The sequence below is a fragment of the Haliaeetus albicilla genome, chromosome Z, assembly GCF_947461875.1.
Source record: "Haliaeetus albicilla chromosome Z, bHalAlb1.1, whole genome shotgun sequence".
NCBI classification, from domain to species: domain Eukaryota; kingdom Metazoa; phylum Chordata; class Aves; order Accipitriformes; family Accipitridae; genus Haliaeetus; species Haliaeetus albicilla.
Window position 1 is genome coordinate 28,155,399 of NC_091516.1, and position 13,096 is coordinate 28,168,494.

Genomic DNA, 13,096 nt, shown 5'->3' on the forward strand with positions numbered 1-13,096 from the left:
CCAGTGGTTGTGAGCTTTCCTTCATTAGTAGTGGTTCTGTGTCATTCTGTTACACATAATCCATTAGTTCTGTGAATTTGAGAAAGACAGCAAATATTCTTAGAATTTGTTTTATTGGCTTACCAAGTCACTTTGATTTCTCTAGACATAGGGCATGTAATGAGCCTCCAAACAAGTGGAAGTTCCACTTAATTTATGCAAATAGAAAACTGTTAGAGTTGTTCAGAAGAGGATAGAATGAGTTTGGGCTCCTTGGGGTTTGGGGGGGGGGGGGGGTGTTTGGTTTTTTTTAATGTGTAAGTTTCTTTGGTCATATTAGTGAACAGTCCTTTCAAGGATTACAATATCTGTCTCATCTTTGCTATATCTGGAATAAGTAGTAACTGGTTCTGCTCTGGGGAAGGTGCTAGAGATAAGGGTGAGGAAAAGGGAGATCTGACTGTAAGAAGTGCAGCTATGTGAAATTAAGTTTGAACCAGTGGTGGCATCTGGGAGATGTTCCTGTCTCTCTGGGTAATAAGAGCCAGCATCCCTCTCCATCATCCTGTGAAGGCAAGCTACATTCCCTTTTTTCCAATCATGTTCACTTAGTAGTTAATAATGTAAATGTTCTGATGGTAAGCATACTATGGCTGTGATTTGCAGAGCTGGGGGAAGCAAGTCTATTGCATATGCAGGTGATCCTATCTATTTGATACTGATATTGATATTTTAGCCAAAATTGTCTCATACACGTCAGGAGGTGTTTCTAAAAGGGCCTGAAGGCTGAAAACAATAGCCTGAAAAAAAACAAGCTGTAATGTTATTTCAGTGTAACCTAATAGGAAGGATCTGGATTATTTCAGGATGTTCTCTCTTACAACTTAGCTTTTCTGAGCTAGCTGGGACTTGGGACTATAGGCTGTACTACATAGATGTCCAGAGGTGAAGCAGACACATTTGTGTGGGCAAACTTTTTAAAGACTGTTGTAAATCCAATACCATTTTAAATCTATTTAAGTAGCACTTACCCTGTGGTTAGACACACTCTATTAACCAAAGAGCAGTATCTGTTGACTCTGTATTACTGTAAGGCAAATATTAATTCAGAAACTTAAAATTACTTTCCTCAAACTTTTAAGCTCATGGTGGGTGGACTTTCATTTATTAAATTTCCAGAGCATATTTAATTGTTTATCCATTCTGTCTAAGTACTTCTCACTGGGATATCCAAGTGCCAGGCAAACACTGGGACCAAAATTCTTCTGAAAGCCATAGGTTTTATGTGGTGTGTTTCTTTCAGCCTTTGCTGATGCAATATGTTACTGCATACTCTGTTAGCCTCATGAAATATAGCAAAGGCCTGGAAGTTGGACTTTTAAAACAGACTTCTTGAGCTAAGGACTTTCTTTGGTTTTCTTTAAATTCCCAGAACCCCCAAGTTCCAACTTCAGTTTCAAGATACCATAAGCCTCAAACTCTGCAAAGAACTCAGAAAGAAATGCTATTTTGCCCTGTTTCAAATATGAATGATTAATGTTTATTAGTTGATTTCCACTCAAAAATCATAGTTCATCTCACCTATTTAGGTTAAAACTAAGATCAGATTTGATCAAAATGAAGTTCAAAACTGTCAGAGCTTGTAAGGACATGAACATTTTTCTTGAGCTTCACAACACTTTATCAGTCTTCCATTGACAGTTAAATGGGATTTTCCACTAAATGCCACAGATAAACAATCCTTGGATTAGAAAGTCCTGAACTGTAACCTCATCTGTTGAATAAATAGCCTTTACCTGGTAACCACATCATCTGTTTGATGCAGTTAAGGATTTGATATACTGGCACTTGCTTTTGGATTAGACGCCCACATGTGCAGGGTAGTTCTGGTGTTTCTATTCCTGGTTAGTAGAATTACATGTATAAATTTGTAATTTCATGAAATTTTTATTCATTTTTTGTTTTGATTTAGTAAATATTCATCCACTTGGCATTCAAATGCAGCCTAGTTTTGTTTCAATTGTTACATATCCGAAATATTTGTAACAATCAAAGAAAAGCAAACCGAGATATACTGGTTAGAATTTACCAAATTAAAGTGAGTATCAATATACCTGTTGGTAATAGAGTTATAGTAAATGTGTTGAGTGCCTTTGAGTTAAGATTAAATAAACCTCTGAACCCAAGTTTTACTTCAGGACCAAGGTGCTAAAAACTTGTATTTATGAATTTTCTTGCCATTTTAAAAATTTGTATTTACAAAGTTTCTTGTTTTGATCATAATATCATACAGTTCTGTTTGAATGTATATGAGGGATATCATGTCTGTAAGGAGAGGGATGATTACGTTCAGTATGCTAAAAGAAAACTTATTCTTACTTGTTTTACCGTGCTGGCCATTTGCCTTTACATTTATTGTTACAGTCAACTAACACTTCAGCCAGCTAGCCACCACAGTCTGGGCCCTTAAATGATAGATTAGGCTGCAGCCAGGGGTGTGATTGGGTCATACCTCAGAGCAACACAAGTACTTGCTGGCTACAAGAGCAGCAATCTGTCAGGGAAGAGAGAGGGACCAGCACAGGGCTTGTGAAACAACCCTGGAGCTCTGGTAGTTTTTAACTCTAAAGGTACGGATATCACAAAGTTCCTGAAGTTGTATGTTCAAAGGAAGCTGTGGTCCAGATTAACAGGCACTTAGTTAAAAGAGAAAAGGTCAGAGAGAATTTTTTCTTAATATCTTTGGAAAAACCTGGTGATTCATTCCTTATAATAAAGGAGCGTTTTCTATTAGCTGGAACAACATTAAAAAAAAAAAACCAAACCACCCACCCCTAAAATTTTCTCAATAAAGCAGACTAGGAAGGCAGGAAAATCTGGAAAAAACAGAGGTCCTCTTTATGTAAATTGTATGTGACAGGAAAAGTTTAAAATTATCTGGCTTTGCATGCAAATTAATTTTACTTCTGCAAGTGAAAAAGGCTTCACTTTCAGGAAACCTATGGGGCATTTGTGCTAAAGAACCCGTGCAAAATGGTCTATATACATGCCTTTGAGTGCACTGTGCAGCTGCAAACACTTGCAGGCACACTAACTTGTATATACCTATTAATTTATATTTTTAGACATCTATTTTATGACTGTATTTGTCAGCCACTAAGAGAGCATTGAGTTTACCCCTTACAAAAGCCATTGTCCTAAAAGAATTTTCCAGGTAGAAAGGTAGCTGTTGCCCAAAAATGGTAGACCTTTTGCAGGACATACACAAGTTAGAGGCCTGAAACAAATCTAAAGCCTGTTATAGCAACTTTCTACTGCTAAAAGTCCATTATCTCATTATATCAGATAAGCACGTGACAACCTGTGATGTGATGACCAGTGGAGAAACCTGCTAATTTATGTATCCCACCATCCACAGTACATCTGGGTCCAGGAAAGTTTAGTAACCTGTGGACCTGCAGGGTGGTGCTGTGCAAAACTATAGAGGCCCCTTGACCATGCAAATATACCCGCTTGTTTCCACACTGCACAGATGAGCAGTGTGTGCCTTGTTAAGAAAAGACTTTGAGATGTCAGGCTGAATGCGCATGCACTGTGTGAAGGTTTGTGGCAGCTTACTTACCCTCCTCACCCTTTGGACAGTTTGGACTCACTGACTATGTCCGCAGTGACTCTGTTTTATGTGCACTGTAAGCCTTAAGTTCTTCCTACTGCATCCAGCTTCTGGAGAACTTGCTCTACAGCTGCACCTTGTGTGGGAGACACGACATAGATTTCCAGCTGTATGCCACTTCTGTGCCAACTGCTGTGCACTAACTCCTCCAGTGGGACAGCCATGGGCTCCAACATCCCAAACAAATCCAAATAATTACCAAATTCTCCAGCAAAATTTCCAGGTAGAAAAGGAAAATTAATGTAGGGGAACCCACACCAACACGTCTGACCTCATGAAGGAGCAAAGGTCATCAGCAGGAAATCAGCTCAGATGCACCTACCACCACCCAGTGTTAAGATGCAGAAATTAAGAGACATTTCTGTCAGGGATAGTGAACAAGATTCTCTCAGCTTTATTTGCACTTGATCTCAGGAGTCAACTTAGAAATAGTACGCAACATACTGATATGTCCCGGTTACTTTTATAAGCACACTTAAAAACGTGAGTAGTAAACACATTTTATATTAAATAAGGCATTTTTTTCACTTGTTGGTCTATAAAAAAAGCGTAACTCATGTCTAGCTCTTCATAAAAAGAATTTGTAATTATTTATAAGACAGTTATAGATTATTTATAAATATACTCATAGTATAAAATATTCATGTTTTTCCAAGAACTGGGAAAACAAAGTAGGGCTTCTGCAAAGCATGGTAGATTTTTCAAAATCCCTTTTCATGCAGCACAGACCTTATGCAGTTTTTCATTGCTTCCATTTCCAAATTCATTCATTTCTAGTTTATTGTTTTAACTTATGTATTGATGCAGTACTGCTGTCTCAAGGGGAAAATGGGATTACTTTTCTGTATAATAACATTAAAGCCTACAAGTTGCCACTGGTGCACATCAGGACAAATGTTCTGGTATGTACATACCTTCCTGGAATCACAATTGCCGGAAAGTCTCTCACAGGCTCTGTTGCTGGCCACAAAGGCAATAACACAGTAATGAAGCTTTAGGTTGACTGTATAAATCTTTCGTACAATATTGCAGTCTAATTTACAATACTGCACCAACAATATCCACAATAGCTGACACTGTGAAACACTAAGCAATCTAGTCTACCCTGCAAAAATCTATGCTTATTTAAATGCTCCAAATAAAAGTTATTGTTTTAGAAATTAAGATAGTGATGAGCCTCAGAGAACTGATTTTAACTCCGAGGTCTTTGGTACTATTTCTTCTTCTTTTTGGATGAATCATTATTTAAAATGAAAATAAAACCACTGTTTTGTCTGTGTTCTATTAATTAAGTCAGGAAAGACTACATGTCTTTTCACATTTATAGTGGGAATGCTGACTTCAGTATGTGAGATGGAGACCCCATTAAATGAGAAATAGTAATATGCAAGTTTGTCTGAGATGTTTCACACATACTGCTCTTGAATACAGGCTGAATATTTCCTTTGAAAACCTGAGAAAAAAAGTATCTCTGGCTTATGAACTATTTTCAATAACACAGAATAAAAATTCTGAGACCATTCTTAAGTAGGAAGACCTTTGATTTTGGGACCAGACCTTCACCATCTTGAAATATAGGTGTAGTTAACCAAGTGACAAACCTCACAGTGATAACACAATAGTCAGCATTCCCAGCTATTCTCAAATCCGCAGATATACTGCTAGATAAGGTTTCTCCATCTTCCAAAGGGAAAACAAAAGGGATCTGCTGAAACCAAAGCTTATCCTAGAAATGCTGAAAAAAACAATAAACTGAGTAAATTTAAAAATAAAACCTCCATGTAACTATCAGATGGATGGAAAACACCATAATTTTTCAGGTTTTAGGATGAGTCTTTCCCTACAGAGAATATAAAAAAACCTGAGTAACTTCTGCCTTCTAAGAAACTGAAAAGGTATCTAGATCTTTGAGAATGAATTGGTCTTTTTCTGTGTTTGGAAAACACCACCAGTGATTGAGAGTCTTTCCTGATAGTAATAATAATAATAATGCATTGTCCTGTACTGAGAAGGGTTATCTGCAATTTCAGAATGGACAACATTTCAGTGGAGTGTATTACTGCTACTCTCTTCCCAGTTAATAAAATGTGAAATACACAATTTCTAAGGTTTTACACTTTTAGGGTACTTAGTGAAAACAGCAGTGTTGTTGGAGATAGCCCTGCAAGATGAGTGCTCTGCTTAGTTTGGCCAAGACTAGGGCAATTTTGTGGTAAATTCCACAAACAACATGAAGGGAAAACTTCTGCCTTGTTGATTTATTGGACTGTCCCTTTTAATGCATGGCACAAAGTTCCCAGCTTCTGGACGTGTGCTAGCAGATAGCAACCCCGGTGTTGTAGTCCAGTTTTTCATCAGCATGGTTTTATTTCTGTATTGACTCCTTTCTGACAATCTCAAGCAAGAAACTTGATGACCTTGGCTTTATAAGGAATGTATTACCTTCAGATTTAGCATCTCACCTCCCCGCCTGACATTCTTGTGAATGAAGTGGCTGAAACAAGAGGCTCCCTGTGGATATATCAGGCACTTCCAGCCCCTTCTTTACAAACTATTGTATAATGTGCATGCACAAGCTGAAATAATGCTTTTGCAGAGAATTCCTGACTCTTGCATTTCTAAGGAGATACAGAGATCTAGAATGAAAAATATTTTGATTACTGGTTAAAGAGAAGTCCATCAGCTACCTTCTTCCCAAAGTCAGAGGTTCTGTCTTATTGGCATCACATGCCAATATTTTTCAAATTGGTCCGGTGTTACAGTAAAATGAGGCATGGTCAGTTCAGAGTTTTATAGATAGAAAATTGTTAGCAAATGCAGTGTTAATATCTCATCAGGAATAGTCAGTCAATGTCTTCCTACCTGCTGAAATTTTTCTACAGACCCTCTGCATTCATTTCCAAATTACTAATATTTAGTGACAAATATGCATCCAGGATTTTTTGTATCAAACCATGTAAAAGTTTAATTCAAATCTGCTCTGTGTTTTGCCTGAGAGTTATTGAGATGTAGACTTCTTTGGTATAAGTAGCTAAGCTTTTATTCTGAAATAAATATAATGTCACAAATAATTTAAATGTGATTGGGAGCATCATAGAAAACTGAGAATGTGATAATTCCCACTTACCTTCTTTTTCGAATTTTAAGATACTCAAGCAGACATGACTTTTTTTTCCCATGTCTATGGGCTTCCTTTCACACACTGTGGATACCATCATTGCTCATAAATTAATAATCACAAATCTGGAAAAGCTCATAACATTAGGATTCAGATAACAGTAGTCTAGAGAGCTGTCTTTAAAGCCAGAAGTGGTTATATCCTGAAGAAGTATCAACAAAGTATTATTAACTGATTTTAAAATATTATATCTAATTCTAGAAGTGTACTTTCCAATTTTCCCTCCAAACTAAAGAAACAATATATTTTTCCAAACCAAAATTATTTATGGAGAACAATGAAAATTACAAAGAAAAAAATTCTAATTGCTGAAACTCAGGGAGGATTTCCGAAAGGAAAATGAGATGTAGAAATCAAGTTTGTGTTTTAAATCTTTTCTGCTTCACAAGAAAATCTACCAGAATAATGGGAAGAGTTGCATTTCAGTCTGGAACTTAATCATATATGATAAATTAAGGTTCACAGGAGCTTTTTTTTTTAAAAACTCAAGGCTACAAAGTTTCATTGAAGAGTGGATTTGGAAAGAAGTTGTTTTGTTTTACTAGCCTCAAATTAGAGGATTGTTTTCATGCTGGATGTGTTTCCACAGGATCAGGGAAGAGAAGAAATGCCATCTGATTAACAACAGTGAAACACAACAGGAACACTTGCAGAGAACTGTTATATGCCATGCAACTGGTGTGACTATAGCAGTTTAAAAAAAATTTAAAAAAAAAAAAAAAGCAAAAGAAAATAATGCAAGAGGAATTTTAGAAATGCTTTCAAATGGCCAATTCATTGGCCCAAAAAGGCAAAAATAGATCAGCTGTATAGACTAACCATCATTGTTTGTATTATTAGAATTACATAGCTGATCAATATCCAGCAGAATACACCGAGACTGAAAAAACTTCCAGTAGACTGAAGGAACCTGCTTTAGGAACAGTTTGACATACTTAAAGTGGCTGCATCTATAATGATTATTGAGCATCACTCCAAACTCAGAAAGTTTTTCCCTTTTAGTCTTACTAGAAGGCTGTGAAGACTTCACTCTTCTGATAGCCAGAAATCTTCTGAACTCCATCTAAAACTACTGATGGCCAATGTGCTGTATGTCATGGGGATATTCAGACATACTGTCTTTCTCCCTTCCATTTGCTAAGGAAGATGAGACAAACTCATCAAATCTTGTCTCATAAGATGGGGTCTTGATTCCCCATATACTCCTTTTGGCTTTTTCCTCCATTTGTTCCAGTTTGTTCTTTTTGAACATGTGTGACCATAGCTGCAGACAGTAGCTATGGAATTTCATGAGTGGTTTACACAATGGCACAGATGTGCCCATATTTCCTACTGAAAATGCATTGCTGTGTGTATTCCAGGGTCATACCTGCCTTCTTCATAGCCTTTCTACACCAAAGACTCAGTTGTCCTGTGATCAGCTGGATCACACTTTCCTTTTTTCTAGTATTTCCTCCTAATAAGTTCCCAGTTTACAGCAGAATTTATTAATCACCAAGTAAATGACTTTACATCTTGCAGTGTGAACTTTCTCCATTTCTGTTACTCAATCCTTAATGTCATCCAGACCCAATTTGACTCATTACTCAGAACACTTCTTAATATTATTTTATTAGCAGATGTCAGTACCAGCTCTATTTCTTGTTTTGCAGTCATTAATAATAATGATAGGATCAGGGTAAGTTCTTCAAGGAACTCCATTAGTACTATAGTTCCGCATACAACTCTACCCATTATTTAATTATAAACTTTCAAATCTGTGCACTTATATTCACCTTTGCTAACAATTTCATATATGGCATTATAGCAAATACTTTACAAAAGACCACCATCAGCCATCAGGCTTTTAAACACACCACTGGGGGTTTTTTTGTCCGTAATTAAATAAAATGGGCCCTACCAGTCAGTTTCCTGGGGAGAATACTACACTGCCAAAGAGGAATGCTGATATAAGATTTCAGCCAGCTGTGGGCTTCCTAGTCAGAGTTCATGTTAGATCCGCTCTGTGATCAGTCTTTTGAGCAAGGAGGACTGAAACAAAAATGGTGAAGGGAAATCTTTATTCAACTACCACAGCAGAACTAAAAATGCGAGAAGTATTGGCTATACAGTGTAGTATAAAGAAAAGCTACACAACAAGAAGCAAGTACTGATAGAAAGTTCAAAAAACTTGATAACATTAAGTTAGCCAGATCATAGAAACTAAGTGATAAAATATCTCCTTCCAATTCTGCATTAAAATTTTAACTGATAAGAGTCTCAGCCACCATGTGATTATGTTGGGAAGTATCCGAAAGAAAAATATTCTGCACCAAGAATTTCATTTTTATTCATCTTCTGATAGCAATTGTATTACCAAAAAAAAAAAATACTCTTGTACTAGACATAACTATAAACAACATTTCTTTTGTCACCTAGTCACAAAGGAAAACCTGGGCAGACTTGTGACGTGAGGTTCTCTGCTGCATGCTCGACTGCAACCAGTTGTATCATATTACATGTATTGATATAGGAATAAAATCATATTATTTATAAGTTTCTCAGAAAAAAATGGGATTTTATTGCTAATATCTAGAATGGACTTTTAAGGGATGCAATTTTAAGCATGATTAAAATGAATGTAGGTAAACAATGCAAATTTGCCAAACAAAATTCATCTTTAGCTTAAATCCCTTAAAATTAATGGAAGTGCATGTGGGACAGGTTACCCATCAGACTTATAATGCACTCTTCTTAAGCAAAGTTCTTAATTTTCCTTTCTCATTTAACTCTGTTCCCCAAAACTGCTTTTCCACTAAGACCTTTGAAAAAGAACTTAACCACCAAAAGAACTTAATGATTAGGTAGAGCAGCAATTTAGGGAAGTCCTTAATATTAATAAAAAATTTAATGAGTGAGCTCTGTGAAAATCATCTTGTTCATCACCTTGTCATATTCTACCCTTCTTACTCTCTTTCATTAGCCTGAATTTTATAACTCTGCTTATAGTTTTCTTAACATAAATAAATACCATGCACTTTACTTAAGTTATGTATTAAAAGAGCCACAAACTGACAGTAGATACAGCCATAACAAAGCATGCTGAAAGTCTCTCCAGGAAATACAATGTTTGCTTGTGAAGTGGTTCAGGCGGTGCTTACAATATTTTGCTGTTGTATATAAGAGCTGGGGTTTTTTCTTTTTTAAAGAACAGTTCACTCATTTTTTGACAGTAATTCAAATCCTTAAAAATTTTTGTGACTATCAAAATTCATTTGATTTGTGAATGTTTCTAGAGGGTCTAACCAGATCTATTGTTCCAGTCTCATAGGCTTACCTTTGGTTCTGTGGACTAAACACCCTCTGAATAGAAACCTGAGGCAGTCATGTCAAAACTTGTTGTTGCCTGGCCTCATGCAACTTTTCCCAACCCAGATATTAACAGTTTGGGGCACTCTTTTTATTTTTTCAGTGAAACATCAATATTTTGTACAGAATGCATATAGTTTTTCTTAGGAAAAGCTAGTTTAAAAGGAATTTTTTTTTTCTTTTGACAAAATAATGCTAATAGAAAATATTCAACTAGTTCTACTGCCTGAGTCCTTTTGAATGTCCCAGTCTCAACTGGTCAAGAAGTGACAACCATAAAACCTTTTTCAGTCATGTTAACACCAGCCTGGTGTCAGGTTGCCTTTCTCTAAATCCATAAGACTTTACTGGCAAAGTCTGTGCTACAACTTTTTCAGAGGGGTCCCATCTACTTATACCACAAGTATTGAAAATGAAGATGTCCCTCCTCTGGTTCAGTACTAGTTCAGCTTGCTCTGGACAAATGTCCCCAGTGTGAGGTCTGCAAATCAAGGAATATGCTGCAAAATTTGGAGATAATTAAGGGAAAAACTGTGAGACTGACTAGAATTGGAAAACAAGTATTGCATTGACTCATAAGAGAATATGTTTGGTTTATCAAAGAGAAGGTTAAAGGGCTATCCAGAGGCAACCTTAAAATGCATTTAATACAGCAACAAAAATATCAAAAGGGGGATATTAAAACAGCAAGCAAAGCTACTGGAAGACCCAATGACTGAAAACTGACACTATGCAAAATCTAGATTACAAGCAAGCTACAAAGTCATGTCTCTGAACATGTTAGGAAGAATTGTGGTAGCTTCTCCATGCTTTCAAACCAAGATTTTATCTTTTAAAAAATTCATGGTCTGTTTCAACCATAATTATTGTATTTAAAACAGAAGACAATTCTAGAAAATCCTGGTTTATGCAGTGGAACCAACAAGATGACTACATGTGTCCCTTCTGTCCTTAAAATCTATTATTTTCCAAATGCCATTTTCTCTAACATAACACTGTACAGTCACAATGCAGTAATTTCAGTCTGATTTTTTTTTTCTGTCTTCTGTTACGTTTTGTTTCCTTTGCTGGCTTTGCAATTTTTTGTTCCTTTTCTTTTTTGTTTGGGTTTTTTTGTTTGTTTCTTCCTTTTACTCCAGGAATTGGTCAAGGGGTTCCAGTGGTGGCCCTCATTGTGGAAGGAGGTCCAAATGTTATCTCCATTGTTCTGGAGTACCTGCGAGACACTCCTCCTGTTCCTGTTGTGATATGTGATGGCAGTGGCCGGGCATCTGACATCCTTGCCTTTGGTCACAAATACTCTGAAGAAGGAGGGTAAGTCATTTCCTAGTGTGTGTTCTTTCTCCATCCACAGGTTCAATTTGGTGGTAAGAGAGAGACCAGGAAATTATTAGCAATACACTGCAAAAGCAATACCTTCCTCACATGGCTGTTTCCATCATCGATACAGGTGAAATATTGAAGACATCCAGAACACAAAAAAGGGAAGAGTTAAAGCAACACTAAGGAAAGTCTACAGAATAAAACAGTGGTGTAGAAACTGTATCATATGGTTACTTGCCATGACATGTTAATAACTTGACAAGTACAATGTATGATATCTTGCAGTTGCAGGTCAAGGGATTCAGTCAAAGGGCATGGGGAATTATTTTCACTGGCTTAGGTATGCTATGTTTTTATAATATAGTGTACTGCTGTCTTCAGGTTTCATTTAGCCCCATATGTTCATATAAGCTTGTTTGTATTCACCTTTCCTATTGGGCATGATTCTGCACACCTATATTCACACATGACTGCTGGTGCACTGATCTGTTTGCACTGTCCCACCTTTCTCTGCAGACTCAGGGTGAGGCAAGGATAGTATTTAACTTTTATTATAGAACATTCAAGTGTGGTTTTGTTGATTCAGGCTGTAAGCATGCTTTGCAAGTTCCAAAGCACTTATTATTACTGAATGCCCAAATCTTTAATGTTCTTTGTTCTTCTTTACCCCCAAAGATATGTAAACAACCATAGAATCACAGAGCAGTTGAGATTGGAAGGGACTGCTAGAAATCATCTGGTCCAACACCCCTGTTCAAGCAGGGCCACCTACAGCCAATTGCCCAGGATCACATCCAGATGGCTTTTTAATATCTCCAAGGATGGAAACTCTACAAGCTCTCTGGGCAAACTTTACCAGTGCTCAGTTACCTACGCAGTAAAAAAGTATTTCCTGATGTTCAGAGGGAACCTTCTGTGTTTCAGCTTGTGCCCACTGCCTCTAGCCCTGCCATTGGACACCACTGAAGAGAGTCTGGCCCCATCTTCTTTACACCCTTCCTTCAGATATTTATATACATTGATGAGAACCTCTCTGAGACTTCTCTGCTCCAGGCTGAACAGTCCCAGCTCCCTCAGCCTTTCCTCATACATGAGGTGATCCAGTCCCTTCAACATCTTAGTGGCCCATCCCTGAATGCTCTCCAGTATGTCCATGTCTCTTTTGTACTGGGGAACCCAGAACTGGACACAGGACTCCACGTGTGACCTCCCCAGTGCTGAGGAGAGAAGGATCACCTGCCTCAACCTGCTGGCAGCGCTATTCCTAATGCAGCCCAGGATAGCATTAGTCTTTGTTGTTGCAGTGGCACATTGCTGGCTCATGTTCAACCTGGTGTCCACCAGGACCCCAGGTCCTTTTCTGCCAAGCATCCTTCCTGCTGGGAAGCCCTTAGCATGTACTGATACATGGGGTTGTTCCTCCCCAGGTGCAGGACTTTGCATTTCCCCTTGTTGAACTTCACAAAGTTCCTGTCAGCCCATTTCTCCAGCCTGTCAAGGTCCATCTGCCAGAGGGCAGCACAACCCTCTGGCATATCAGCCACTCCTCCCAGTTTTATATCATCAGCAAACTTGCAGAGGGTACACTCAGCCCC

The 13,096-nt window shown here is 37.6% G+C and overlaps 1 protein-coding gene across 6 annotated transcripts in view; it reads left to right on the plus strand.

Annotated features, from left to right (window-relative positions):
• Positions 1–13,096, plus strand: part of TRPM3 (transient receptor potential cation channel subfamily M member 3) — a 463,193-nt gene that overhangs the window by 347,771 nt on the left and 102,326 nt on the right. For all 6 annotated transcript variants that reach the window (XM_069777358.1, XM_069777355.1, XM_069777356.1 and 3 more), the window contains exon 7: positions 11,318–11,492. In XM_069777358.1, the coding sequence (XP_069633459.1) occupies positions 11,318–11,492 (175 nt within the window). The remainder of the gene's footprint in view (positions 1–11,317; positions 11,493–13,096) is intronic.